This window comes from Castor canadensis, chromosome 15, assembly GCF_047511655.1.
Source record: "Castor canadensis chromosome 15, mCasCan1.hap1v2, whole genome shotgun sequence".
NCBI classification, from domain to species: Eukaryota; Metazoa; Chordata; class Mammalia; order Rodentia; family Castoridae; genus Castor; species Castor canadensis.
This window is the reverse complement of record NC_133400.1, coordinates 82719285-82747088: the sequence shown is the minus strand read 5'-3', so window position 1 is coordinate 82747088 and position 27804 is coordinate 82719285. Positions and strand designations below refer to the sequence as shown.

The 27804-nt window shown below is 40.3% G+C and overlaps 1 protein-coding gene across 1 annotated transcript in view; it reads left to right on the top strand.

Annotated features, from left to right (window-relative positions):
- Positions 1 to 12191: 12191 nt before the first annotated feature.
- The window catches only part of Mcm10 (minichromosome maintenance 10 replication initiation factor), a 35927-nt gene continuing 20314 nt past the window's right edge, over positions 12192 to 27804 (top strand). Inside the window, exons 1-9 of the mRNA XM_020169243.2 lie at positions 12192 to 12809; positions 14976 to 15055; positions 19264 to 19596; positions 20386 to 20490; positions 20861 to 21001; positions 22494 to 22665; positions 23898 to 24063; positions 25610 to 25777; positions 27430 to 27546. Coding sequence (XP_020024832.2) covers positions 15049 to 15055; positions 19264 to 19596; positions 20386 to 20490; positions 20861 to 21001; positions 22494 to 22665; positions 23898 to 24063; positions 25610 to 25777; positions 27430 to 27546 — 1209 coding nt within the window. The 5' untranslated portion in view covers positions 12192 to 12809; positions 14976 to 15048. The remainder of the gene's footprint in view (positions 12810 to 14975; positions 15056 to 19263; positions 19597 to 20385; positions 20491 to 20860; positions 21002 to 22493; positions 22666 to 23897; positions 24064 to 25609; positions 25778 to 27429; positions 27547 to 27804) is intronic.

Genomic DNA, 27804 nt, shown 5'->3' with positions numbered 1-27804 from the left:
TTTTGGTGTTACATATAGGAAATCCATGTCAACACCAACTTCATACCATTATCTTTTGCTGTCTTTTGTTTTGTTTTGTAGTGACATGCTTTAATTCCTTTCTCATTTTCTTTCATGTGATGAACTCCCCTCAAAACTTTTTTTTAACCTGGTAAAGTATTTCTTTTTTTTTTTTTTGCAGTAATTGGGTTGGAACTCAGGGACTACACCTTGAACCACTCCACCAGCCCTGGTTTTTGTTGGGTTTTTTGAGATAGGGTCTCGAGAACCATCTGCCCAAGGCTGCTTCAAACTGTGAACCTCCTGAGTAGCTAGGATTACAGGCCACCGCCACCCAGCTCTTTCATTTTTGAAGGATGGCTTTGCTGGATGTACTGTCCATGGATGGCAGCTTTTCTCTTCCAGCACTTTGAATATATTATCCCACTCCCTTCCGGCCTGCAAGGTTTCTGCTAACAAATCTGCTGATGGTCTTATGGAGGCTTCCTTGTATGTGATGAGTCGCTTTCCTCTGCTGCTTTCAGAACGAATGCTTTGTCTTTTAAGGTTTGATACACACTATACTTTTCTCTTTGCCCCTGAGGGAGAGTCTGCCAAGGTGCATTGACCTCTGAGTCTTGTACTACGTGCCATGTAGGGCAGCAAGGTACCCAGCTGTCTTTTATTCTCAGCGGGACCCAGTCATCTAGAGTGTGCTGGGTCCCATCAGTGCTCTTAGATAAAACAGGAGCCATTGCCTTGGGCAGCAAACTTCACAAATACTTTTGTGACTATTACCTCTAGAGTCCTACAAAGTTCTCACATTCAAGATTGGGAAAGATTCCCATGTTCTTCTGGAAGGGGTAGGGGAAAGAAGCCACTTTGAAATACACCAGAGTACTCTGTTCTTCTGAACAGGCCTGCCCTCAAGAGAAGATGAAGGGGGAAAAAATGCCCAACCCCAGCCTCATCTAGGCTTCCTCAATTCATGAAAAGGGTGGGGGGAGAAGAAAAACAACACAAAACTAAGCACTTTTGAAGCTTACATCCCAGAAGCACAGGCTCACTAACAGACTTTATTGTAGGACTCTAGAATGCTTCCTTCCCCCTTAAATCTGGCCACTACATAGGTAGGACTCTTATATAATACTAGGGGATTACTATGGGGGGCAGGGGACACCTGCAGTGTCCCAGACCTTATTTAAGAAGATGTGTGGAAACCCAAAGACAACCAGAGAGACAAACACAAGGACAGAAATTGGAATTTTTGCCTAACACCTACAGGCACAGCAACAGTAAGCATAGTCCAATTCCTGCCAGATAAACATAAAGCTTCACTCTACACTCCTGTTTAACCAGCTCATCTTACCTACTGTATCTCATCCAACTTCCAAAAGAAAATCCACTCTGAAAAAGACAGAGCAAACATATAAATAAGACTCAGTAATTAAAGACATCATCCTGGGAATTTGAAGCAACTATGATTAATTCCCTAAGGTTGGAATAGAAAAAGTAGACAACATGCAAGAACAGCTGGGTAATGTTAGCAGAGAAGGAAACACAAATAATCAAAAGAAATGCTATCAGCCAGGCACTGGTGGCTCATGCCTGCGATCCTAGCCACTCAGGAAGGCAGAGACCAGGAGGATCGAAGTTTGAAGCCAGCCTGGGCAATTAGTTCATGAGAACCTATCTTGAAAAAAATCCATCACAAAACAAAGGGCTGGTGGAATGGCTCAAGACGTAGGCCCCAATAGTACCAAAAAAAGAAAAGAAAAAGAAATACTAGAAATAAAAATCACTGTAACAAGTAAAGGCTATCTTTGGTGTGGTCCTTAATAGAGTGGACACTAGCCAAGGAAAGAATCACTAAGCTTAGAGAAATGTCAATAGAAACATCAAAAATGGAAATGACAAAGAGGAAAAAGAATTTAAAAAAGCAGGGCTTGGGGAGTGGCTCAAGTGGTTGAGTGCTTGCCAAGCAAGCACTGAGTTCAAACCCAATACCACCACAAATGAATAAGAATGAACAAAAAAACAAAATTGTGGGACAATTACAAAAGATATTACATACCTGTAATGAGAGGACCAGAAGAAGAAGAAAGGGAACAAGAAATTTTTGAAGTAGTAATGGCTGAGAATTTTCAAATATTGACAGATAACTAAACTACAGATCCAAGAATCTATTTCATCAAAACAAAAAGAAAATCTTGAAAGAAGCCAGGGGTGAGATAAGGAATATATCAGACATCTCTTGAGAAACCTTGCAAGCAAGAAGGGAGTGGTGTGAAGTGTTTAAAATGTTCATAGAAAAAAAAAACCCAACCTAGAATCCAAAAACCTCAAACATAGTATCTATGGATACTGTCCTTCAAAATGAATGACAAATAGATACCCTCAGGTAAACAAGAATTGGGGAGATTTGCCAACAGACAGCCTTGCAGGAAATGTTTAAAAGAAGTCCTTCAGAGTAAAAGAAAATGATACAGAGCAGTGTAATTTTATGCTGAGATAGGAGAGAAAATCAAATATTAAAACTACAGAAGGCAAATATACAGTAGCAAAATAAAAAAAAATCAAGGTAACAAATAGAAAACAGTAACAAATGTATCAATCTTCCCTTTAAACATCAGTAGTCTAAAGATACCAATTAGAAGACAGAGGCAAGCTGGCATAGCAGAACATAACTGTAATCCCAGCACTTGGGAGGCTGAGGCAGTAGAATTCCAAGTTTGAGGCCAGACAGCTACGCAGTGAGTGTCTTAAAAGAATAAATAAATAACGAGAAATTTTAAAAAGACTGTCAGAATAGATTTTTTAAAAAATACCCAAGTATAGGTTGTCTCTGAGAAAACTACCTTAAATGCAGACATATGGACTAAAAGTAAAGCCATGCAGAAAGATATATTCCTAACACTAATCAAGGTATTAATGATGTATTAATCCTTTAGAAGAGGTAACCTTCAGAGCAAGGAAAATCATCAGAGTTACCGAGGAACATTACATAATGATAAAAGGGTTACTACTCCAAAAGACATACCAATCCTTCACTTATGTGCAACAGAGGCTCAAAATACATGAGGCAAAAAATGATAGAACTATGCACTAGCATAGTTGGTGCTACTGACTGAACTGTGTCCCTAACATTCATACGCTGAAGCCCCGTACTCAGTGTGGTGGAGTCTGGAGATGGGACCTGTGAGAGGTAATTGGGTGTAGATAAAGTCATAAAAGTGGGGTCTTGATGACAGAATTAGTATCTAAGTAGACATTCCTCCTGCCTCTGCATCAGTGCACCAAGGAATGGCCATGTGAGGACAGAAGAGGCTGCTGTGTGAAACTCAGAGAAAGCCCTCAGCGATGCTAATGCTGTCAGCACCTTGGTCTTTGGTAGCTAGTCTTCAGTTGCTGTTGTGTAAGCCACCTAGTGGTGGTATTTTGTTATTGCAGCTTAAGCAGACCCATAGGTGGAGACATCAAAATCCCTCTGTTCACAGGTCCTGTGGGCAGAAAGTCAGTAAGGACATGGTTGGGCTGAGCAGCTCCGTCAGTTAACTAGATGTAATAGACACCTATGGAACACTTCACATTTTCTGTATAATAAGCAGAGTACTCATCTTTTTTTTAACCCAAGGCCTCGCATTTGCTAGGCAGATGCTCTGCCCTTTAAGTCATTCCCTTAGCCCTTTTCCCTTTAGTTATTTTTTTGAATACGGTCTCACATTTTTGCTTGGGGCCAGCCTCAGACTCAGATCCTCCTACTTATGTCTTGAGTAGCTGGGATCACATGTATGCACTGCCACACCTGGCTTGTTTGCTGAGATGGAGGTCCTGCTAACTTTTTTCAACAGGCTGGCCTTGAACTGCAATCCTCCCAATATCTGCCTCCTGAGTACCTGAGATTACAGGCATGAGCTACTTTACCCAACCCACAGTACACATTATTCTCAAGCTCATACTGAATACTCAAGATAGCTCACATTCGATGGGCCATAAAACAGATCTTAACAAACTTAAAACAACAAAAATTATACAAAGTATGATCTCACACCAAAATGTAATTAAATTAGAAATCACTAACAGAGTTGAGAATCCCCGAACACTTGGAGACTAAACAATACACTCGTAGATAATACAAAGGCTAAAGAAGAAACCTCAAGAGAAATTTTTAAATATTTCAAACTAGATAAAAAATACGTCTTAGCAAAAATTCATGGGATGCAGAGAACACAGTGCATCCCACAAGGGAAACCTGTAGTACTGAGTGTGGATATAGAAAAGAAGAAAGATCCAATGACAATAATGTAGGTTTCCACTTAGGAAGCTAGTAAAAGAGTAGCAAATTACATGCAAAATAAGCAAAGGAAAAGAAGTAAAATTTAGAGCAGAAAGCAATGAACTTGAAACTAGGAGACCAATAAAGTAAATGAAACCAAAGCCTGGTTCTTATTATTTTGATCACCTTTAGCCAGGTTAAATAAGAAAAAGAAGTCATAAATTACCAATATCAGTATACCAGCAATAAACAGTGAGAACTTGACATTTCAAAAAACAATACCACTTCTGTTAGTAAGAAAAATGAAAGAGGTATAAGCCTAGTAAAATCTGTAAAGATCTATACAACAAAACCATTAAATCAGTGAAATGAAGATGTAATAAGTGGAGAGGCCATTAATGTTCATGGATAGAAAGAGTCAATATTTTCAAGATGTCAGTTCTTCCAACTTGATCGATAAATTCAATGTAATCCCAACAAGTTATTTTATGGGTAGTAATGAAGTAACTCTAAAATTTGGGAGGAAAGACAAAAGTCCTAAAATAGCCAATGCAGTACTGAGGGAAAATAAAGTCAGAAGACTGACCTACCTACCTTGAGACTTATTAGAAAGCTACAGTAGTCATGACAGTGTGGCATTGGTAAAAGAATAGACAAATGGGTTGGTGGAACAGAATAAAGAGCCCAGAATGCTATCCTCACAAACACAATCACCTCATATTTGACAAAGGAGCAAACAATTCAATGGAGAAGGGATTTTCAATTACAGGCATGGGCTGCTGGTGCCCAGCTTAATATTCTGGTGGTACTGGGAGGTTGAACTCAGGACCTCACATTTGCAAGGCAGCTGCTCTACCATCTCAGCCACACCTCCAGTCCAATATTCATGTTTTAATGGAACAACAAAGGATACCAAAATTGCTTTGCTATGAAAGACAAAGTATAATTTTGGTATCATGTTTGGCATCCTTTGACTCATTAAAAAATTATTAAATATGTATTCTTGTGAAAATGTTCATCATTGTTGAGTAACTTTTTTCTAGCTAAACAATTGCAAAAATGAGGTATAACACAAAAAGTATTTTTCTTCATTTATTCATATGTGCATACAATGTTTAGGTCATTTCTCCCCCCTTCCCCCCCATCCTCTCCCTCTCCCCCCATCCCCTCACTTCCAGGCAGAAACTGTTCTGCCCTGATCTCTAATTTTGTTGAAGAGAGAGTATAAGCAATAATAAGAAGGACAAAGCGTTTTTGCTAGTTGAGCTAAGGATAGCTATACAGGGAGATTCCTTGCATTGCTTCCGTGTACATTTGTGTGACATTCTAAGTTGATTCTTCTCGGACTGCCCTTTTCTCTAGTTCCTGATCCCCTTTTCCTATTGCCCTCTATCACTTTAAAGTTTCTGCATTAGTTCCTTTGCATTGAGGACATCAAATACTATCATGTTTTTTGGGTTTCTTACCTATCCTCATACCTCCCCTTGTGTACTCTCGCTTTATCATGTGACCCAAGTCCAATCACCTTGCTGCATTTGCCCTTGATCTAAAGTCCACATATGAGGGAAAACATATGATTTTTGGTCTTCTGAGCCTGGCTAACCTCACTCAGAATGATGTTCTCCAGTTCCATCCATTTACTTGTGAATGATAACATTTCATTCTTCTTCATGGCTAAGTAGAATTCCATACACAAAAAGTATTGATTCAGGAGAACTGAAGATGTGGCTCAGTGGTAGATCACTTGCCTAGCATGCACAAGACCCTGAGTTCTAGCTCTAGCACTGCAAAAACAAAAGGTATTGATACAGGAGTTCTCAGGGAGGTGATAGATTTATGTAGCAATTTTGTCCTTTAAGTATATGGAGCTATAATCAGAAGGGACATTATTCCACACGTATATTGTATATATTCTAGTTATTAACCCAGCAAAACCAAGGAAGAAATGTGTTAACACTCTTGTAGATTAATGAAAACCACCAACAATAAAGTTTTCTGTTGGCTTCCCTTTGCAAAATATTAGTTGAAGTAACCAGATGGATGGGGAAGTTCCTACTAAAGTAGGCTGAGACATTGGTTGAAGAGCAATGAACATTTATTTAAGCAACAAAGACAATATTCTGTTACACAAATTAAGGAGGTTGGTTTTCAGTGCGTGGTCTTTGCCCACTCAGCTGGACAAGTTTAAGTTTGAGATAAGAGTCTAGAAAGCTCTGCACCTCAGAGCACGGAAGTTGTGAAGTCAGATGCAAACAGATGCCTACAGGGAAGTGGTGGTGGTGGGGTGGGTTGTGGAGACTGGGCTGTTACTTCCAATGGATCTGATTTTGAACAGCATTGCCTCCTTTGGGCCAAGGATAGAACTGGTTTAATCATTTGATGCATCGAAGGTATTTTGTTTCTACAGTCTCTATTTAGAGACCTCAGCTGCATTCACTAGTCAACACTCCCAAAGGGCCCCAAGGCACATTTGAAACCCTGGTATATCTCCCTGGCCTTCATCACCAATTTAAGGAACCTCAAAAATCCACACCACCACTGGATACAGAACTCACATTCCTGCCTGGTTCGGTGTGAGCTCCTCCTTAGACTTCTAGCCTGTATCTGTGGGTCTGCCAAACCCCCAGGCATCGCCATTCTGGCCATCACCCTCTCCTTTAAGATAAATTTCCTTTGATCCGTCACCAAAGCAGATAGGTTTTCCTCCATGGTATGTTTCCCATTTGTCTCTTTTCTCAACTCTTACAGTCTGGGACTGTCACAACCTTCTGCCAGACTTCTCTGGTCCAAGTTTCCTGCACAGTCATCTCCTGAGCACCCATATTTGTGAGATTAACCTTTATGAACAATACTGTGTAGAGGAATAGGAATGTAAGCTCATACATGTTTAATATCTACATATACCAGGCATTTGATTCTTAGATTTCCTATGAAATAAACATTACTATCCCTGTTGTGCAGATGAGTAAGTCGAGGTATGGAGAGGTTTAGTAACTTAACAAAGTTTCACAGTTGTATGTAGCAGTTACAAGTACGCAGCCTTAATGCTGGGATCTGAGCCTAACCACATCTTCCCACTATACCTTTACCTTCCTCCCGCCTGCTCAAACATGGTCTCTTTATTACTTACAAGATAAAGATTTTCACCCAGTGTTCATTATTCTGCCTATTTCATTTAATTTTTTACTTCCTTCTTCTATATATGTTCTTTATCAAAATCAACACCCATTGCAATCACCTGTTATTTATCTTTTATGCGTATGTAATCTCTCTTACATTAGACTGTAAATGTCTGGACTGTGTTCAACACCTTTATGTCTAAGGCTGTTACGACTAGTAACAGATGTGTGGAAATGTATTGGAAATTCTCATTTGACCCTCCCTAAAGCCCTCTAATCCAAATACTGCCGTTGTCAGCACTTCAAGAAACTGAGACACCAAATGGTGACTTGTTAAGGAGCAAAGGTGCTGTTCAGTTTTTCTTTTCCATAAACAGAAGCAGCAAGAGAAGACAGAAGAAGAGGTAGGAGGATGAATGAGATGTTCCCCTCTTTCCTGATGCTCATGTGACAATGGGAGGAAGAAGAAGACATGAATGACTAGGATGTGTTGTGACAAGTTCTACATGCAAGAACAGTCTAAAGTTCTGAGAAACACTGAGCAGCAATGCTTAACCCAGAGGGTCTAGAAGAACTGCACAAAAGGAGAGGATGTCTGATCTGGGCTTAATTGGTTTTGTAGGAGTTGATAAGATAGTTGGGATTGACTCTGACAGAAGTCATCCTAAGCAGGGGTCTGTAAAGAAGGATCTTTTTTTTTCTTTTATTATTCATATGTACATACAAGGCTTGGGTCATTTCTACCCCCTGCCCCCACCCCCTCCCTTACCACCCACTCCGCCCCCTCCCTCTCCCCCCTACCCCCTCAATACCCAGCAGAAACTATTTTGCCCTTATTTCTAATTTTGTTGTAGAGAGAGTATAAGCAATAATAGGAAGGAACAAGGGTTTTTGCTGGTTGAGATAAGGATAGCTTATACAGGGCATTGACTCACATTGATTTCCTGTGTGTGTGTGTTACCTTCTATGTTAATTCTTTTTGATCTAACCTTTTCTCTAGTTCCTGGTCCCCTTTTCCTATTGGCCTCAGTTGCTTTTAAGGTTTCTGCTTTAGTTTCTCTGCGTTAAGGGCAACAAATGCTAGCTAATTTTTTAGGTGTCTTACCTATCCTCACCCCTTCCTTGTGTGCTCTCGCTTTTATCATGTGCTCAAAGTCCAATCCCATTGTGTTTGCCCTTGATCTAATGTCCACATATGAGGGAGAACATACGGTTTTTGGTCTTTTGGGCCAGGCTAACCTCACTCAGAATGATGTTCTCCAATTCCATCCATGTAAATAAGGATCTTAAAGGTATGAAGCTTGCAATCTGTACAAACTGGGCACTACTAATGGATTTAATCAGGAGAAAGTCATGACAAGATTTTATTGTAAATAGAAGCAACCAAATAAATGGATTGGAGATGGGTGAGCCTGGAAATGGAGGAGTTAGTTATAGGTAGGAAAGAGGAAGAGGATGTGACCTAAGAAGTCCCACTGGAGAGGATGAAGAGGAGAGGATGGGCTCCAGAGATGAGACAACCCATGCAATTGGATATAGGGAATGAGGACCAATGGGGGGGGGGTGACAAGGAGTGGTGTTTAGTAATGTGGACCAGTGGCATTTGGGGGAAGGAGGCTGGAGATTACGTCTCTCTCTCTCTCTCTCTCTCTCTCTCTCTCTCTCTCTCTCTCTCTCTCTCTCTTTCTCTCTCTCTCCTCCATGTTTCCCTTTATTGTTTTGTGATGCATTGTAACAAGCCCTCCAGTGATTCTGATGCACTCTAGATTTAGAATCACTACGAGAGATGAAATATTACCAAAGATGATCACAGAATGTTGAGTTCTCACCTTGAGTTTCCCATCAGTTGATCTGGCATCAGATACAAGCATTTGGTTTGTAGCAAGTTCTGAGCTGAGGCTGATGCTGCAGTCCAGGGCCCAGACTTTGCAAAGCACTGCTCTACAGCTCTGACATCTGCCTCTTCCTTCCTAAAATTCTTCTTCCTTGATATCCTGTGCCATCATTAGCATGCAGGCCCACCTCTTATGCTGGGAAAACCTTGAGCAAGAATGTAAACTGAGGCCCACATACCCTATGTGTGCAATTTTAAAGTTTATAAATAAAACTAGTCATCTGGAATTTTATACCAAAGCATGGCAACGTAAGTGGGCTCCTGCTCTGCCAACCCTGCTTCTCTTCCTACTAGTGCTCATTTCTGTGCTGCATTTCCTGGCCTCTGTCTCAAGTGTGGGGACATCATAGCTTGCTACCCAATCTCCCTTCACCCCTTACCTTACCCCATCCACCACCAAATACCTGCCCCTTGGCCACCCCTTGGATCAAGCAATCTGCTCTTGAAAGGACAACCAGAGGAAGAGGCCCATGCAGGTCCTTGAAGCAAGGCTTGGGCGATTTGGGTAAAAAACAATCCCAGAGTCCCAGGACCTAGAGTTTTGGCAAAAAGGGGCTCCAGAGAGTCCCTTGGCCCTGGGGTTCATTGTCCTTTAGGAAAGGACACAGCTGGAGGGGGATGAGAGCAGGGCCAGGTGAAAGGCAGGCCTAGGCTGGGTTGCCACTCTGGCTGCTCTTCTCTCTTTGGTTCCTCTTCTTTATGTCAGTTGCTTACCCTTCAAGTGTTTGTGCCCTGCAGGGCACTGGCCTTCTGCACCAGAGGTTCTAAATTTGAGGGGTGCATATGGATGGGCTTCAGGAAAACATATGGACCCCTGAGAAAGCATACAAAACCTTGAGGATGAATGCACATTTTTCTGGAAAGAAAAGCCCATCATTTTTACTGTTTTCTCAAAGAGGTCTGTGATCACACACTCCCCAAAAAGGTTTATAAACCACTGCAATATAGTCTCCGCTTTCAATTTCGTTTTGGGTAGATGTTGTTTGTGGGCCTCCATTTCTCTTTTAGAGAGAGTACAGCCTCTCCTTAGAACCAGATTCCCAGACTGAAGATCAAGCTGGCTATTGGAACTTTCTTTGTTTTGTTTTGTTTTCTTTGAGACTGGGTCCCTCTATGTAACCCAGCTAGCCTTGAACTCATAAGGTAGCCCAGACTGGCCTCAAATTTCAGATCTTCCTGTTTCAGCCTCCTGAGTGCTGGGATTACAACTGTGCACTACCATGCTCAGTAGAGCCTTTCTTATATGAAGTGTTACCCCCAGAAGGCTCATGTATTGAAAGCTTGGGTCCTGTTCAGAGGTGGGGCTTTGCATACTGATTGGATCATGAGGGCTCCATCTTTATCAAAGGATTAATCCATTGATAGATTCAAATTTTGAATAGACTTTTGAGAGGTGATAGAACTGTAGAAGGTGGGCCTAGTTAGGGGAAGTAGGTTCCTGGGGGAGGGTGCATGTCCTGGAAAGATATACCTTGTTGCCATCCCTTTCTTGTCACTCTGCCATGAGGTGAGCAGCAATGCTCTGTCATGCCCTTCCACTATGATGCCCTGCCTCACCACAGTCCTAGAAGCAACAGAGCCAGCCAGCATGGACTGAAACATCTGAAACTGTGAGCCAAAATCAATCCTCCCTCCCTTAAGTTGTCATGTTGTCACAGAGACAAAATGTCTGACTAGCAAATCTACATCTCATTCTAAAATTGAAAACTGAATCTACCCTCTCCCCTAAATGTGTTCTGTTCTTGCTATGTCTCCTATTTCAGTGCATTGCCTCAGAAAATACCCAATTACATAAACCTGAAGTCTACAAGCCATTTAAGCCTCACTGTCTCCTCTACCTCCTCCTCTCTTTTAATATCCCTGCATTCAACGGGTTCTGAATCTACTTCGTTTTTTTAAATCACTACTATTCTTTTCTCAAAATCGGCACTATGTTAATTTCAATATGAATTGCTTGATACTTTAAGAAGGTGTGGGGGCATAAACTGGTACTGTTTCCTACCCCACACATGGAATGAGGGTGGGAAGAGGACTTGGCAAGTTGAGGGGAAGAAAGTAACTTTATGGATCAGAATTGGTCAAAGAATTTCTGCCTGATGGCTAAAAATCCATGATGAACTTGTACAACTAGATGTAGCAATACAATTTAAACAATGATTATTGTACTCTCTATTACTGCAAATTTTTAAGCATTAGCAGTTTTCAAAAGTGGTATTGATCCTATTCTTGTGTCAATATATAGGACTGAGCTCATAAAAAAATCACGCTCATGGCATTAGGACTATTTCCCAGTCATCCTAAAGCTAGCTTGTTTGTTTATTTGTTGCAACGGGGTCTTGTTATGTAGCTAGCCCAGCCTTCTAATCTTCTTGCTTCCACCTCCTAAATGCTGGGATTACAGGCATAAACTGTACCCTGCTCTGAAATACCTCTTATTAGGGGGAATGCAGTATCTTCCAGGAAGAAAAACTTTAAATGATCTATTGAAGCTGGGCCTAATGACTCATTCCATGGTGCTTACTCCTGTAATCCCAGCACTTGGGAGGCTGAGACAGGAAGATGACAAGTTCAAGGCCAGCCTGGGCTATATAGTGAGGCCTTGTCTCAGAAAAAAAAAAAAAAATCATTCAGTCCATCAAAAACTATTCTGCTTGGACAGTTTTTTAAATTATATAGAAGCTAAATATTATTAACATTTAGAAACCTGTTCTTAGTATTGTGTACAAATACACATTTCAGAATATAAAAGCATAAAAGGGATGAATTTTACTAATGAAAAATATAGCTCCTGAGAAGTTATTCTCAACTCTAACACCAAAATCCGTGGACCAAAAACTACTCTGGATATCATGGTTTCTGTAAAGAATGTCATCTATCCTTTCCCTCATTTAACGGGTGGTGAAACTAAATCTAAAGAGGTAAGTTATTTCCTGAAATTAAAAGTAGAATTCTTTTGTCTGGTTTTTCTCAAGTCCAAACATCTCAAGTGGACACCAGGCAGCAAAGCCAAGTGAGATACTCAACCAGCTTGTGCAGATTCTATACGATCACTTACACCCAGGGACCTTGCAGCAGCCGCGAGCGGCGTGGGGAAACATCCGGGCTTCTCTACGTCCATCCTTACCCTCCAACTCGCGGAATTAAAAAAAAAAAAAAAAAAGAACTGGGCTGAAAAGGTCAAGATAAGAATCAATCCTGGAAAGAATCAGGAACTGAATTCCCACCGCTGACCAAAATACTGTAAGACTTTCTGGCGCGGGGGGGCGCCAGATATCTATTTTACCTAAAGGAGCCTAAGAATTCACCGACCGGAAGTTCCTTTGCCCTCAACCAAGAGGGCGCCGGATGACGTAAGCCAATCAGATTGCTCTAAGCGGGGCGATGTTTCGCTCCCTCCCCTGAGACAGTCTCCTCCGAGAGCTCCGGCGTAGCCAATCAAGACGGCGCCGCAGTCGCATGCGTCTGACGTCAGAGGTGGGGCGGAGTCCGGTTGGAATTTTGGCGGGTTCCGCTGTAGACTGGGAAGAGATACCGGCATCAGGTGAGAGGCTCGGGCTCTGGGTGTGCGGGTGGCCCCGGCGCTTCTGCGGGAGGTTCTGGAGACGCCTGAAAGGAGAGCAGAGGAACCCTGGGGCTCGGGTGGATGAGATCTAGAGCCGGGCGGCCGCAGGGCGACCCCGGGACAGCGCGGTGCCGGGCGGACGCTTGGGACGGAGAATTAAAGTAGGCGCGGGGCCTGGAGAATTGCGGGATCGTTTACCTAAGGAACCTGCTCGTTTCTTTTTCCGGTAACGCTTTAAAATGCTTGCCATCTGGACTTCATTCATTCATTCATTTTTTTGAATTCGTGATTTGCTAGTCGCTGTTGAATGCATGCTTTGTGCAAGGCTCCAAAGACAGTCTGCTGCCGTGAGACTTGCAATCTGAAGAGGATAATAGGTAGTGGGCGATGTGCCGTGAAGTACCGGCAAGGGTCAAGGGAGACGATAGGGAAGGGAACCAACACAGATAGGGTGGCCTGGAGAGGCTCACAAAAATGGAGACTGAAGGGCGAGGAGGAGCTTTCCAGACAGTGCCCCAGGCCTGAAAGCATCGCGGTTCTCGGGAAGCTGAAAGCAGACTAGTCGGGCTGGAGCATAGTTTGGGAGGTGGGTAGAGTTGGGTGAGGTGGACACACGAAAGATGAGGAAGTGGAAATAGGCAAGTCTGCCTTGCAGACTTGGTAATTTTGTTCCAAGGGCAATGAAAAAGCAGTAAAGAATTTCAACTAAGGGAATACCATGATCTGATTTATGTTCCTAAAAGATTACCAAGGAAAGATGTTGTGTGGAGAATAGATTGCAGGGAGGGTAAAGAGACCAATAGAGGAAGCTAACACAGTCGTGGAGGCCAGAGATAATGGTGGCTTTTACCAGGGTTTGGGTGGTGAAGTTGGAGAGAAATGAAAGATTTGAGCAGTATGTTGGAGGTAAAATCCATAGTACACGTTGGATTGCCCTGGATGTGAGGGCCATCAAGAAGGCACAGGTTGTTTTTGGAGGGAAGGCTGAGGCTAGTTGTAGAAATGAACCAGGACAGTTTGCCTGATCCTCAAGAAGTTTACGATCCTGCCTAATCCCCAGTGGATAACACAGTGTGGAATACATGATGGGGTCCATGGAAATGCTTGCTGAATCTATAAAAAGAAAGCACCATAATTAATACCGTGACACAAGACTTGCCAAATTCACATACATTATAGAGCACATGTAACTTAACTAATTAGCCTTACACCTTAAAAAAAGTTATGTTAAGTGAGAAAAGGAGAGAACACAGAATGATAGAATTTTTATCTTAATTGGCTACCTTAACTGTTCCTCTGTTTTTTGCTAACTAGTACTGAGTTGAAATCCTGACTGAGGCTGAAACTAAGTAGACTCACACACTAGACTGCTATGGATAAAGTAGACATCAGATGCATTCTAACAGATGAAATGAGATAGTAACCCTAAATATTATTTTGAAGCACAGTTTAAAGCCAAGTAAAAGAGGATGAGGAGGGAGATAGTGTTTCTGATGGCAGAGAGAAATGGCAGATTCTAGATTTTGTCTAAGGTTAAGCCCTGTAGGATTTCTGGGATTCTTGATTTGTTGGACATGCATTGGGAGAGAGAAGAATCAAGAGTGACTTAAAAATAAATAGGTTATATTCCTTGTACAGGGGTGTTCATTGTAATAATTCCAAATAGGCTTACACTGTACATTGGTTAGATCGCCCCACCGTATCTCCCTCCTGGACTCTCTCTGTCCCCACTTGAAGCAATTGTAAGAGGTTTCACTGTTCTGTTTCATATAAGTATATGAAGTCCATCAACCTTATTCCTTCACCTTAATCTCCTTCATTCATCCTTTCCCCTCCCACAAGTACCCCCCCAACACACACACTGTGCCTATTTTATAGCCCTGTCTTTAGTTATTAATTTCTAAGTTGATGTTCAAAGGGGTTTCTTGATGTGTTCCCGCTGTGAGGATACTTTACTTTGGTCATTTCAACATCTTCCATTGCTTTCCTTACCCTTCCCCCCCACCCCCCATTTTTCAACAACTTTCAAAACGTATCTTTATTTTATCTGCCTTCAGAGAGGTTATGTTTTACGATATTGTTGATGCTCTATAATTTCCCTTTTCCTTTAAGGGTGACTTTTCTAATGTTGATTTCACACAACAGATATTACATTACTCATCTCCTGGGCACCTGATCCTCCTTTGGAGTTTCTGATCACAACTGTTCTCTTGACAGCATGGATGGTAAGCCCTGCTTGTTTTCTTAATTTTGCTTTCTTTCCTGGAAAAACTACCCTTTTGTCCTTATTTATTCTACCTGCAAAATAGTGAAAATGCTCCCCCACCCTGTGTATTTTCTCAGAGGTGCAAAAGAGATCTCACGGGAGTCACTGAATGTTCTTTTTTAAGTGTTTCAAGACAGGGTCTGCGTATGTAGTCTAAGCTGGCCTGGCACTGTGATCCTCCTGCCTCAGCCTCCTGAATGCTGGGATTGTAGGCCCGTTTCACCATACCTGGCTCATAAAATGCATTGTTCAAATTCAAGTTTATTAACTTTGCCCTCTTTAAAAAAAAGTAAAACCAATGTTGAAATTCATCACATTTTGGTAAACCTGAAACTCATTGCCCTATGGTATAATAATAATTTCCTATTCCCTAAGGTCACCAAATTGCCTACAAGGTAATTTCTGCAATACAAAGTATAACTTTTTGCCATGAGATGGACATGAAAACAAGAGGTGTGTGGATATGTGCTCTTTAAGAAATCATTATGTCTTGTAGAAAAATCTCATTTGATTGGCATAGCTTCATAATTTGGCCAATGTAGAGGAAATCATAAGGTTTACTTGTAGTAGGAATATACTGTTGAACATTGTTCCTGCTTACATTTTACAGAGGGAGCAAAATAATAGAAAAAAAACCCTATATTACTAGGTAGTTGGTAAGATGGGAGACACTAGAGGGACTTTGTATGTGAATAGGAATGCTCCAGAAGAAAGGGAACAATTGGTGAGGCAGGAGACAGAGAGCTGGTAATTGTAGCATGAAGTCTGTCTGAAGTTGAGAGGAATGGGATCCAGTCTATAAATGGAAGAATTGGCTGTAAATAGGACTAGGCACTTTGTCCATTGTCACAGCAAGGAAAGCAGAGAACTTAGGTTTAGATTTGGTAGTGAAAGATGAGGAAGCGATTGTTTCTATTTTTTCTGTAAAATATAGATCAACATCATCAGCTAACAGAGGTAGGAGGGACAAAGGACACTGGAGGCAAGACTGTGAAATAAAAAATGGGAAAGCAGTGACTGATGGCTCATGCCTGTAATCCGTGCTGTTTGGGAGGCTGAGATTGGGAGGATTATAATTTGAGGCCAGCCCAGGCTAAAAGCAAAACCCCATCTCCAAAACAGCCAGAGTAAAATGGATTGGAGGTATGACTCCAATGATAGAGAACCTGCTTTGTAAGTGCAAAGCTCTGAGGTGTAAACAGTTAACTTCCACTGAACAGGGTTGCAGGGCCAGCCAGGTTTCTAAGAGTCACTGAGGATAGAGGAAAGAATACTACTTGCTGGTTGTAGAGTGTAAATTCCAGGGAATGGGTCCCAGAGGTTTGGGAACAAGAAAGTAGCATGAGTGGGTCAGCACAACATGGAAAAGAGGGATGATTTTTTTTGTGGTCTCGAGGCAAACAGGGTCAGGAGGCATCATGGGATTGGCCCTGGTAATCTCATGAGAGAATGATGAAGAGTATGCAGTTACCAGGCCACATTTTGAACCTGTGGGCAAGGCCTTTTGCAGGGGGTACTGTCTTCCACAGGTAGGAATGAGAGGTAATAGAGGCCTCTTTGCTTCATTGCAGAGCTGTAGCCATCTCTCCTGGAGCACGAAGAGCTGGGATTGCCTCTTTTGTGCAGCACACTAGAGTCTTGGAGTCTTTCTTGACTCAGCAGTCAAACTAGTTGTTAAATAGCATCTGAGTAAACATTTGGCTTGTCATCACATTCGAGGCTTAAGTCTGGCTCTAGGGTCTTTTCCTTCTCCTAAGAGAATAGAGAGCTTTAGGAAGGACAAGATTTGCTGATCTAGAGACCTCCTTACTAACCTAGACTGCTACACTGACTTGTGTCTTCATGTGATCCTGAACAAGTCTTTGCCCACTCTGACTGCAGCCCCAGTGTTTCAAATGACAGGAATGGGTCAGATACCCTTAACACTTTACATGCCTCTGGTTTTATAAAGAAATATTGCCCCAATAGGGGAAAAAAAAAATGAAGCAAGGAAAATCAGCAGATAAATTAAGAAAAAATTCCAATTGGCCAATAAACAAACAGGTCTTAGTCTTGCCAGTAATCCATAAAATGCCAATCAAAAAGTGAGACCTTTCAAAATAATCTTTGGCCAAAAATGTTAAATTTTTGGTGAGGTGGTGTGGAGAAATAATACTTGCTTTCAGTGCTAGTGAGAGGACTTCCATTTTGAGAACCATTTTCAGCAGCTAATAAAATTGGAAATGTGTATACACAATAATCCAGCAATTCAACTTCTGAGACATATTTCCAAGAAATGCTCATACATTTGCAAGAAGATGTACACATGAACATGTTTCCAAAAGTGAGATTGCTAGAGAAGACTAAGGGAGGAGGAAAAGAAGGGAAGAATGATAGAAAGCAAGTAATAATGAAATACATCAGATCTGTGTAGGAACACGACAATGAAACACTGAAAACTGTTGAATAACACAGGATGGGGGAAAAGGGTGAGGAAATGCAGTGGAGGAGGGTTACACTGACTTGATCACAGACACATAAACAATGGACAGGAACAAAAGCAGGTCATGTTAAAGGAAGGGCACTAGTTTGATTGGGAAGATAAATGAAGAAAGTAAAGAGGGCGAATATGGTTGATGAATTTCCTATGCAAGTATGAGTATATGGAACATTGAAACCTATTGAAGTTTCCCTTCTTTTCACCACAAGAAGGGAAATGGAGTAGGAGGGAGAATAATGGAGGGGATGAACCAATTTGGGGTATAATACATGTATATATGGAAATGTCATAACAAAACCTCCTGTATAACTATCATAAACTAACAAAAATGTTCTTTTTTAATAAATAAAGGACAGAAAGGAAAACCAGTCCTGTGGGGGGAGGGGAGAAGATGTATGTGTGATTGCAACTTATTTAGTAACTTCTGTGTCCTTTTGGAAAATGGATTAATAAAATGATACAGTCTTGCTATACAATATGATACAAGAACTGAAAGAAATAAACCAGAACTCTAAGTTCTGATTTGGGTTCATTTTATAAGCAATGTTCATCTATACAGTATGAAATATTTATATAAATACTCTTAAAACAATCTAATATTATGGATTGACTGCCTATATATTTATGTGAAAGTATAAAAGGACAAGAATGATAGATACCCCAAAATTATGAAAGTGATTGCACTTTCATAAAAGTACAAGTAGTGGCAGCAGTGGCAAGGAGTTAGGGTAAGGTTTGGCATGACACACTTTATAAAGTGCTACTTAACATCAAAGGCCAAAAACAAATGTGACACAAAGGTTAATGAGGACTAATTTTGCATTACAAGATATTGGGTACTTTTTATATACCTTCTATATTTAAAAAAAAAAATCTTAAAACAACCAAAATGAGAAAACATACACAGAGCTAATGGGTGGGTAGTGTTTTTTAGTTATTCTGTTGTTGGTTGAATTTCATGGAAGTTGGTATGCAGGAAGTTGTCTCATTCATTAAAATATTGCAAGTACATTAAGTCCATCTTATTTGCAGATGTATTACAAGCACAGTCAAAAAATAACAAAATCAAAAGGAATTTCGAAAAAAAAATTTTAAATTCCTGCCTGCATTATGCAGCCCAGTTGATGTGGAGAAGCTGTTGGTCCCATGTTATCAGTTGTGTTTAAATCTTCTGCGTCATCAACTGAGAGTTTCCCTGCCCCTAATTTTGTGAAAATCTGCCTTTCAAAAAAGCAAGTGGTGCCCAAACATCAAAAAAGTGGATATGCTTAATTGAAATGATAAAGTGAAAATGTGAGACCTGTTGAAAGACCGCATGTCTTTAGAGGAAGTCAGGCGGTGTTATGGGAAAATGAATCAAGCATCTGCAACACAGCACTGAGCATGCACAGTACTGAGCATGCACAGTTTTTCCTTATAACCAGAGATCCACAGATATCAACGGTCTACTCTAAAAAGAGCCTGGCCCACTCTAGTAACTAAGCAAATGTTGGCCCCTTCTCCCTTAGCCCAGTGCCCTCTAAGAAGTACCCAGGGTCAGGAGAACAACAAGTACACCAGACAAAAGGAATCTATAGGTTCATTTTAATTGCCACGTTAGTGTTGAGTTTTTGAGTTAGTTATGCTTGTCATTAGTGCTTTTTCTCAGGTAAGCTTAATCTCCCTTCTTGCTCTTCTGTGTCTTGTAGTGGAAGAAGATGATTTGTCTCTGCTGACATCTCTGCTAGAGGAGAATGAGTCAGCCTTGGCTTGTAGTGTAGAAGAAAATAACTCCTTGCCCCAGGAAGATGGTGAGCCAGATGTATATGATGAGCTTTTTGATGCTGATGGTGACGGTGAATCTTACACAGAAGAGGCTGAGGAGGAAGTGGGGAAGACAGAGCAGAAGGAAAATTTGGCCACTCTCTTTGGAGATGTGGGGGACTTAACAGATGAAGAAGTTCCCACATTGCAACCAACTGAAAACAGGGTCCTCACTGCTCCTGCCCAGAAGCAAGAGAAAACCAATCAGGAGTTGCAAGGTGCCCTAACAACTTGCCTTCTTTCATTTCTTCGTGACAAAGTCGATGAAAACCCCAGTCTTCATCAAATTAGCTGCTGATTCAAGGGTGTTGATAAATTACATCGTAAAAACTAAAAATTGTGTGAGTTGGTAGATGAGATATTTAAGATCAGCATTTGAGTGTCTAGAGGCCTCCCATATCCTTGTCAGGCAGCCATAATTGATCTTCTACAGAGTGGCTCTAGTGCTGTTTGTGCTTGTAACAAAATATATTACTTTAGGATCTATGTGCACATGGAGCTGGGGACAGGTCTACAAAGGCACCAAATATTCTACTTGAGCAAGAAACCATTCTGAACTGAAGCATTAAGGAATACTTGCTTTCTTGTTTCTGGCATTTTCTCTTACATATTTTTAAGTTATAATAAAATTCAGTTGTTAGCTATTTCTTCTAATACAGGAGCCAGCCTTTATTATGTTACTTATGACATTCCAGTTTATGAAATAAATAGAATCATTGCTTGACTTCTAAAATTTTAACTTAGAAGTGCATCTGTAATATCTGTCAGGAGTAGAAATTCTTAGGTAGCTTAGGTGTCAGAGCCTTGATTACTGGAGATAAAAAGTTCATTTCTCTAAAGGACTTCTTTGAAGTACAAAAATTAATCACAAGTTTTAGGCATGTGGTTATATCGTGAGTCTCAAGATTTTGGGACACAGGTGGACAACACAAATATTGCCAAGTATTTTTGTAATATATAATATTTTCTTCTACCTTGTTCTTAAAAAATATATTTTTCTTTCTCAGATGAATTAAGGAAGTTGCAAGAGCAAATGAAGTCATTACAAGAACAGCTAAAAGCAGCATCAATTAAACCGCCTGCAAATCCAGTCATTCTTCATAAATCCCCTGGTAATCAGAATGTAATAGTAGGCATTTCTGTTGTGAAATTATAACTTCATACTTTACATCCAACTCTTGGCAAAACAGTCTTTGTGTCTCTTCCTAAGTTCTTTCTTTTTCAGTAGGATTGGGGTTTGAACTCAGGGCTTTGCTCTTGCAAAGCAGGGACCCTACCATTTGGACCACACCTCCAGTACATTTTGCTCTGGTTTTATATATATATATAGTTTTTTGGAAGTGGGGGAGGGGGTGTCTCTCAAACTATTTGCCCAGGCTGGCTTTGAACTGTGATCCACCTGCTCTCAGCCTCCAAGTAGCTAGGATTACAGGCTTGAGCCACCGGCACCCTGCTGACTTACTTCTTTTATTTTCAATCAAGAAGCTAAGTCTCCACGGCCCCCTCTTAAAGAGAAGAAAGTTCAGAGAATTCAGGAATCAACATGCTTTTCTGAAGAACTTGAGGTCCCTGTTCTACCCAGAACCAAGCGGCTGGCTCGGACACCCAAGACTTCTCCTATAGGTGTGGTACTCAAAACCTCAGGTTCACACTGCTCTGGCTGTTTTGGCACTGTTGTACACGTGTGTGTATGTGTGTGTGTCTGTCGGTCTGTTTTAGCTTCCTCTTGAGAAAAGTAAGTTTCTTAGAATAATTCTATTTTGTGCTCATCTTTGTCTCAAAGTATTTAGAAAATCCTTAGGCACACAGTATGTATTTACTAAATAGTTAACAGGTTAACTGTAGTCTTTTAGTTTTACTTTGACCATAGTTGTATAACTTGGATTGAGATCTTATGCTCAATAAAATCGGAAATCTGATTTAACCTTCAGGCTTGTGAGATTAAGGCACATATTCCCTTAAAGTGATCAAGTGTATTTGAAGACAAGTTGTATTAAGCCAAAAGGTCTATTCTTTAGAAAAAATTCCTTTGCCATGTGAATAGAATAGAAAGAATCTTTTTTCAGCATACATATACATACACATAAAACAAAAAAAAGATTTTTAAGCCTTTTGTATTGGTTTTGTTGTAACATGGCTTAGACAAAGCAGCATTTTATGGCCATATTTGTTCAGAAAGACACTTTTGAATAGCTTTGAGCTGACAGAGTAATAGAGAATAGCTGTAGCCTCGGATTGTTCATATTAATTCAATAGTAAATTATACGTTCATTTTGTCCACTTATATTTGTATAGTGCCTGTTCCCTTGAGACCTTTGGCATTACTAAGGTGTTTCATTAGGAAAGAAAAAAGTTTGGTTTTGCGGGGGTGAGAAAAGGACATTGCTCTTAGCTTGGGAGCAATTACCAAAGTCCATTTGAGAGTGAACAAAACAGTCTTACATATTTTGTTATGGACTGTACCCAAGCTTTCTGATCTTTGGGAGCATTGCAGCCACCTCTTAAATCTGAAAAGTAACCACATCAGGGATATTTAATGTGTGCAGTAGAGTACCCTGGTCCCCCTTTTATGACGCTACTCCACAAATAAAATGGAATGCAATGCAATGAAATGAAATGAAACAAGGAAGAAGAAAGAGGAATTAGCTTTGCGTATTTGATCTGTGCACAAATTTCCACTAATCATTCCTGAAGGAAGGCTTTTACTCCGTAGGGAGTAAGTGATGCTTGAATATGTTGAGTACTCAATAGGTGTCACTGCATTTAGAACTGCACCGTGTAATACTGTAGCCACTATGTGTGTCTATTTAAACTTCAGTTAGAAACTTACTTCCTTAGAAGCACTAGTCATATTTTAAGTGATTGATGGTTACAGGTAACAGGTGGCTACCACCATGTTGGATTACACTAACACAAAATATTTCCATCATCACAGAAAGTTCTATTGGACCTCACTACAGATTTTGAGGGTAGTCAGAATTGGTCATGTGGTCTGCGTTTGTTCTCTCTGAAGATTTGGTTATTGCATCATTGATTTAAAAAAGAACTTTATAAGCAAACTTGGTGCTTCTCAGTGTGGTTTTCTTTTCACTTAATTTTTATGTTAACTTTCTAGAGCCCAAAATCACATCTTCAAGGAAGACAAATGCTCCCTCTGAACCACTACGAATGATTCCTGGGAATAAACCCAGTCAAATAACTAGAGATCAGAGCTCAAGGACCCCAGGAAGTTCTGTTGAACCAGCTCCACAGGTCTCTGTGGAAGCCTTCTCTGGCCTGCGGCTCAGGTCAGTAGCCATAAACAGCCACCTCATTCTCTCAGTACCACTAGATGGCTCTTCTGCTCTCAGAAGATGGAATCCTCTAGAAGCAATGTATTTATGCAGCACCCAAGAGCTTTTTGTGGCTCTGGGGATCAAACCAAGGGCCTCATGCATGCTAGACAAACACTAAACCACTGGGCTACAACTCCAGCCCAACCAAGAGCTCTTGAACTAGACAAAGCTTGATAATGGGTCAACAGCAGCACTTGGTTTGACTCAGTATTGCTGCATATGAGGTGTTTAAGGAAGACTTACTCTTTTTTATACAATGAATAAGAAATATTTATCTACAAAAGGAAATAAACAGTAGTGTATATATTCAGAAATTGACAGGTGGGAACAGTGATATAGACTATATAATTTTTTCCTGTCCTTTTTTACAAAAAAATTTTTATTAGCATACAATAGTTGTACAAGGAGTTGTAATATGACATTTCTATATATGCTTACAATGTACCTCGGTTAGGTTCATTTCTACCATCATTCTCCCTGCTGTCCCTCCCCATTACTTCAAATGATTATGACAGGTTTCAGTGTTCTCTCTTCATACACATATATAGGGTTCATCAATCATATTCCCAGCTTTATTTAGATAGAATTTAGACTACTATTTTTTATTTTTTGCAGTGCTAGGGATCATAGACTATATTTAAATATGTAATGACATGCAGTTTAACAAAAATCATATTTTCCTATAATTGATTTTATAAAAAAGCATGAAAGGTTATAAAATAACCTTTTAAATCAGATTTATATCCAAGGAAAAGCAAATCTTGCTTTAAAAATTAAGCTGGATGTAAAAATTAAGCTGGGTGTGATGGTTCATGCCTCTAATCTCAGCACTCAGGAGGCTGAAGAAGGATGATTTAATGTTCCAGACTAGCTTGGATTACATAGTTTAGACTCTGTCTCAAAAAAAAAAAAAGCATTTATCTGCTATAAAAAGGTGTACCTTAGCCAAGCATGATGGTGCACACCTGTAATTACAGCTTTGGGAAGCTAAGGCAGGAGGATTGAGAGTTCCAGGCCAGCCCAGGCCTAGAACATAGCAAGACCCTGTCTCAAAAACCCAAAAGGGAAAAAAAAAAAAGTGTGTGCCTTATCCATAGTATAGTATATAACTAAGTCCCTGAGGTATCATAATAAGGTACCAGATAATCTTTTGTTAGACTAACAATCCACTAATCTTAACCCAGGCGACCTCGAGTGTCCTCCACAGAAATGAACAAGAAAATGATTGGCCGAAAACTGATCAGACTGTCTCAGATCAAGGAAAAGATGGTGAGCGACAAGCTGGAAGAAATAGACTGGGTGACATTTGGAGTTATATTGAAGAAAATCACTCCACAGAGTTCTAACAGTGTAAGCCATTTCACTGATTGCTGAGCTGCTCCATTGCAAACCAACAGTGGGGACTCTCATACTTTTGAATCACTTCTCATTGCCACATGTCCTTCAGTATTCAGGGCAGTATATGTAAAGAATGTCTTACTTAAAGAGCTGGTTGTACAGCTCTCTTGGGCTTTCATTGTCCAAATCATTCTCATTGTGGTTAACTTGTCATTGGTTTTGGTGGCACTTGTGGTTGTCCTTGTGACACTAATCCCTCCTGTGGAGGAGAAGGTTACATAATCAGGCTGAGTGTGCACGTCTTTTGGAGATCCCTGTTGATGTAAGATATCATCCCAGAAGTGCTGAAATTGCTGGCATGATGAGGGTATATTTAATTTGATGGCTGTTACAAAAGATCTAACAAGTTTCAATATTGCAGTTGACTCAGGCACCATCGGAAAATAATATTATGGTCTAGAAAGCCAGGAAACCTGGGTTTTAAGCTTTTTTCTCTCAGTAAGGGCCTCAGGTTGACCCTTAATCTTTTTTTAAGGACCTGTATGTTCATATCTGTAAAAAGAAAGAACTGGCTTTGATTATATTGAGGATCTTTCCCAGCTTTGAAAGACTGTATGATTGTACATGCTCAGTACTGATGTTATTCACTAATATAAATCTTGACCAACCCAGATTTTTCTTTATCTGACGCAAAGGTTGAGTTTTAGATTACTGGTCCCTATGACTGTGGAGGTAAATGTGAACAGTCTGGTGTTCATTTGATTAAGTTCTTAATTGCTTCACAGGTGACTACAATGACATTGAAATAATAGGTGAGAAAGTTTTATCTGAACTCTTCCAAGAAAAGCATGGAACAAATGCACGGAAGAACAATTATAACACTCAGAGTGCAGCTAGTGACTCACATAACCTGTAACACACATCCTGGGTGCCCCTGTGAAGTAGCTCGCTTGAATATTATTTGAATGATTCTTTTTTTTTTTTTTTTTTTTGAGTGGAGAATATTCATGTTGCAAGTAGTAAGCATTCTGATTTGTATTTCTTCAGATGTTGTGTGATACTATGAAATTTTTCACACTCTGCTGGCTTTCTTTGTTATCCTTCTAAGTCAAGCAAAGGTTTAATAGCATACAACAGAAGCCTCCTTACTGCTATTAATAATATAATTAACCAGTGATAAGTAATAGACTTGTCAAGTACCCATATCAGTAAGTTGTTAAATGTTAGTACCATAGGTGCCTCTTGTCCTAATGGTTTGTGTGCATGTACACGTCATTAGGAAAGCAGTGCTATCCCACCCACTATTCAGACTGACAGTTAGGTCTACTAACACTTTGCTCCTGGCTTGCCTTGCTTCACCTTCATCTCTAAAACGAGCCCAGTAATATAATACTAAAGCCTAAAGAAAGGATTGGTTTATGATTAGCAGACATTCTGGTGATTACATGTTGAAGATGGATTATATTTATATATTTTTCCACAGTAAAATACTGTAAATGGAGGCAGTGTAAGCCATGGCTCAAAAATTATTAAAACTAAGAATAAATATTCATTTCAGGGAAAAACATTTAGCATCTGGCGACTAAATGATCTTCGTGACCTGACCCGGTATGTGTCATTGTTCTTGTTCGGAGAAGTTCACAAGGAGCTCTGGAAGACGGAGCAGGGTACTGTCATAGGTTTGCTCAATGCTAACCCCATGAAACCCAAGGATGGCTCAGAGGAGGTAAGAATCTGTTCATCATTTGTTTCACTGATTGGTTGTTTCTACAACTTAGCTGAGTTTCATGAAAAACATTTGTATTAGTCTACTGCCAAACAGTAAAATCATGCTTTGATATTAGTGTGTCTCCATTAATCTGATCTTTCCTTTGTTTGTTGATCATCTACCAATATTCTGAATTTCTACCAAATTAGTTCCAAGGCTCTTGGAATTTACTTAACTCTTATGCTCAGGTTTCCTTAGATCCCTTACATAAATTTCCATGGTGACATCAAAAAGGCATTGTGTTATGGCTAAAGGAATTTTGCTCCATTAATTATCACAGCCATAACTGCAGTTTAGAATCAAAGTAATATTTATCTTCTTAAGCAATGTTAGAGTTTTGGTATTACTCATGGTGTCCCTAGTAAATTGCAGCTCTAGACTCAGTGTGAATAATGATAGGTCATTTCTCTACCCTGACCCAGCAAGAAGCTTTATTCTAGTGTAGTCAGATTGTTTTCAGGAGTGAGAAAAAAGTTATTTCATTCCTTGTTTGCAGCAGAAAATGACAACAAATCTTCACCTGTTGGTTAGGAATGTATTCAAGGTAGTTTCTTTTTAACAATAAACAGTGGGGTTTATTTTTCAAATATAATAAAAAATCCAAACATGACAGTATAGTGATGTCTCTGCTTTTCCTTCTTGGTCACTCTTGTGAGTGACTCTGAAGCTCCTGCTGTCACTAAGAAGCAGATACTATGTAATGGTATCAGACCTTGGGAGGGGAACACCATGTATGGGTTATGAATCCTAGTGTAGAACTCTAAACAGTTTGCTAATTTCTACTAAAATTCCTCATTCTGGCAGGAGTCTGCCAGAGTATGAGTTCAGTGAGACAGAATACTCACACAAAGCAACTTTATTACTCATAGATGGGCTGCAAGAACCAGCAGAAGCCTAGGCTCTACAGTGAGCCAATGCCTCAAGGCTCAGGAAAACTGCCCATGGTGAAGAAATATTGTCCACTTGTGCCCCACTTTGCACTACAGCTGAGTGTTCCAAAAGCTCTCTGCCCTTGGTTTTATAACCCAGTAACCACTGGACTCACTGAGCTCAATGTTGCAGGACAGAGCCCAGGCTGTTCAGCAGTCCTCCTTATCTTAGGATGTAGTATTCTTGACACATTCTGCCTGAGAATTGTCAGCAAGAGCAGGAAGAACTAGGTGGACCAAGGCCATTCAGTGGCCATCATGTCACCATTCAAGGCTGAAGTAAAGAGGTAGGGTAAGTCAGGCTCTATCTGCTTTATCAGGAAAGCAAGAGCTTCCCTACTAACTCTGGCTTAAGTCTTCTTGACTAGGATTTAGTCACAGGACCATTACTAGCTATAAGGAACGCTGGAAAACAGTGAGCAGGATTCATTATTACCTGAGGCTGAGCACTTGACTGGCTCAAGCAAATTCAGGATGCTGATGGTCAAAAGGAAAGAAAGGATAGTTCCTGGGGAAAGAACTGAATGGGTCTTCTGCACTTGGGTTTCTCTTTATCAGAACACTGGATTCAAATTTGTTTCGCCCAATAAAGCCAACCTTTCTTGTATTTATTCTTGCTAATAAATAAATTAAAAGCCATGCCTTGTCTGCTTTTAACTCATACCTTCCTCTCTTTCATAGCTGTGCTTATCAATTGATCATCCTCAAAAGGTCTTAATAATGGGTGAAGCTCTGGACCTAGGAACCTGTAAAGCCAGGAAGAAGAATGGAGAACCATGTACACAGACTGTTAATTTGGTTAGTGTCAGCCTTGTTAGGATGGTCTCTACTAAAGAAAAGATTTCTTGGGAAGAGACTTTTAGGTACTTTAGCTATAATGATCAAATTGGAACTGAGTTTTCTACTTAATAGGAAGAGTCAAGATGAGTGAATTGAATGTGCAATTAATAATTGTCAGTTTAGGAAACTAAGGGCAGGGAAGTTTCTATTTCTTGGCCAGTTACCATAAGAGGGTTCCAATTTCTCCACATTTTTTTCGATGATAGCCATCCTACT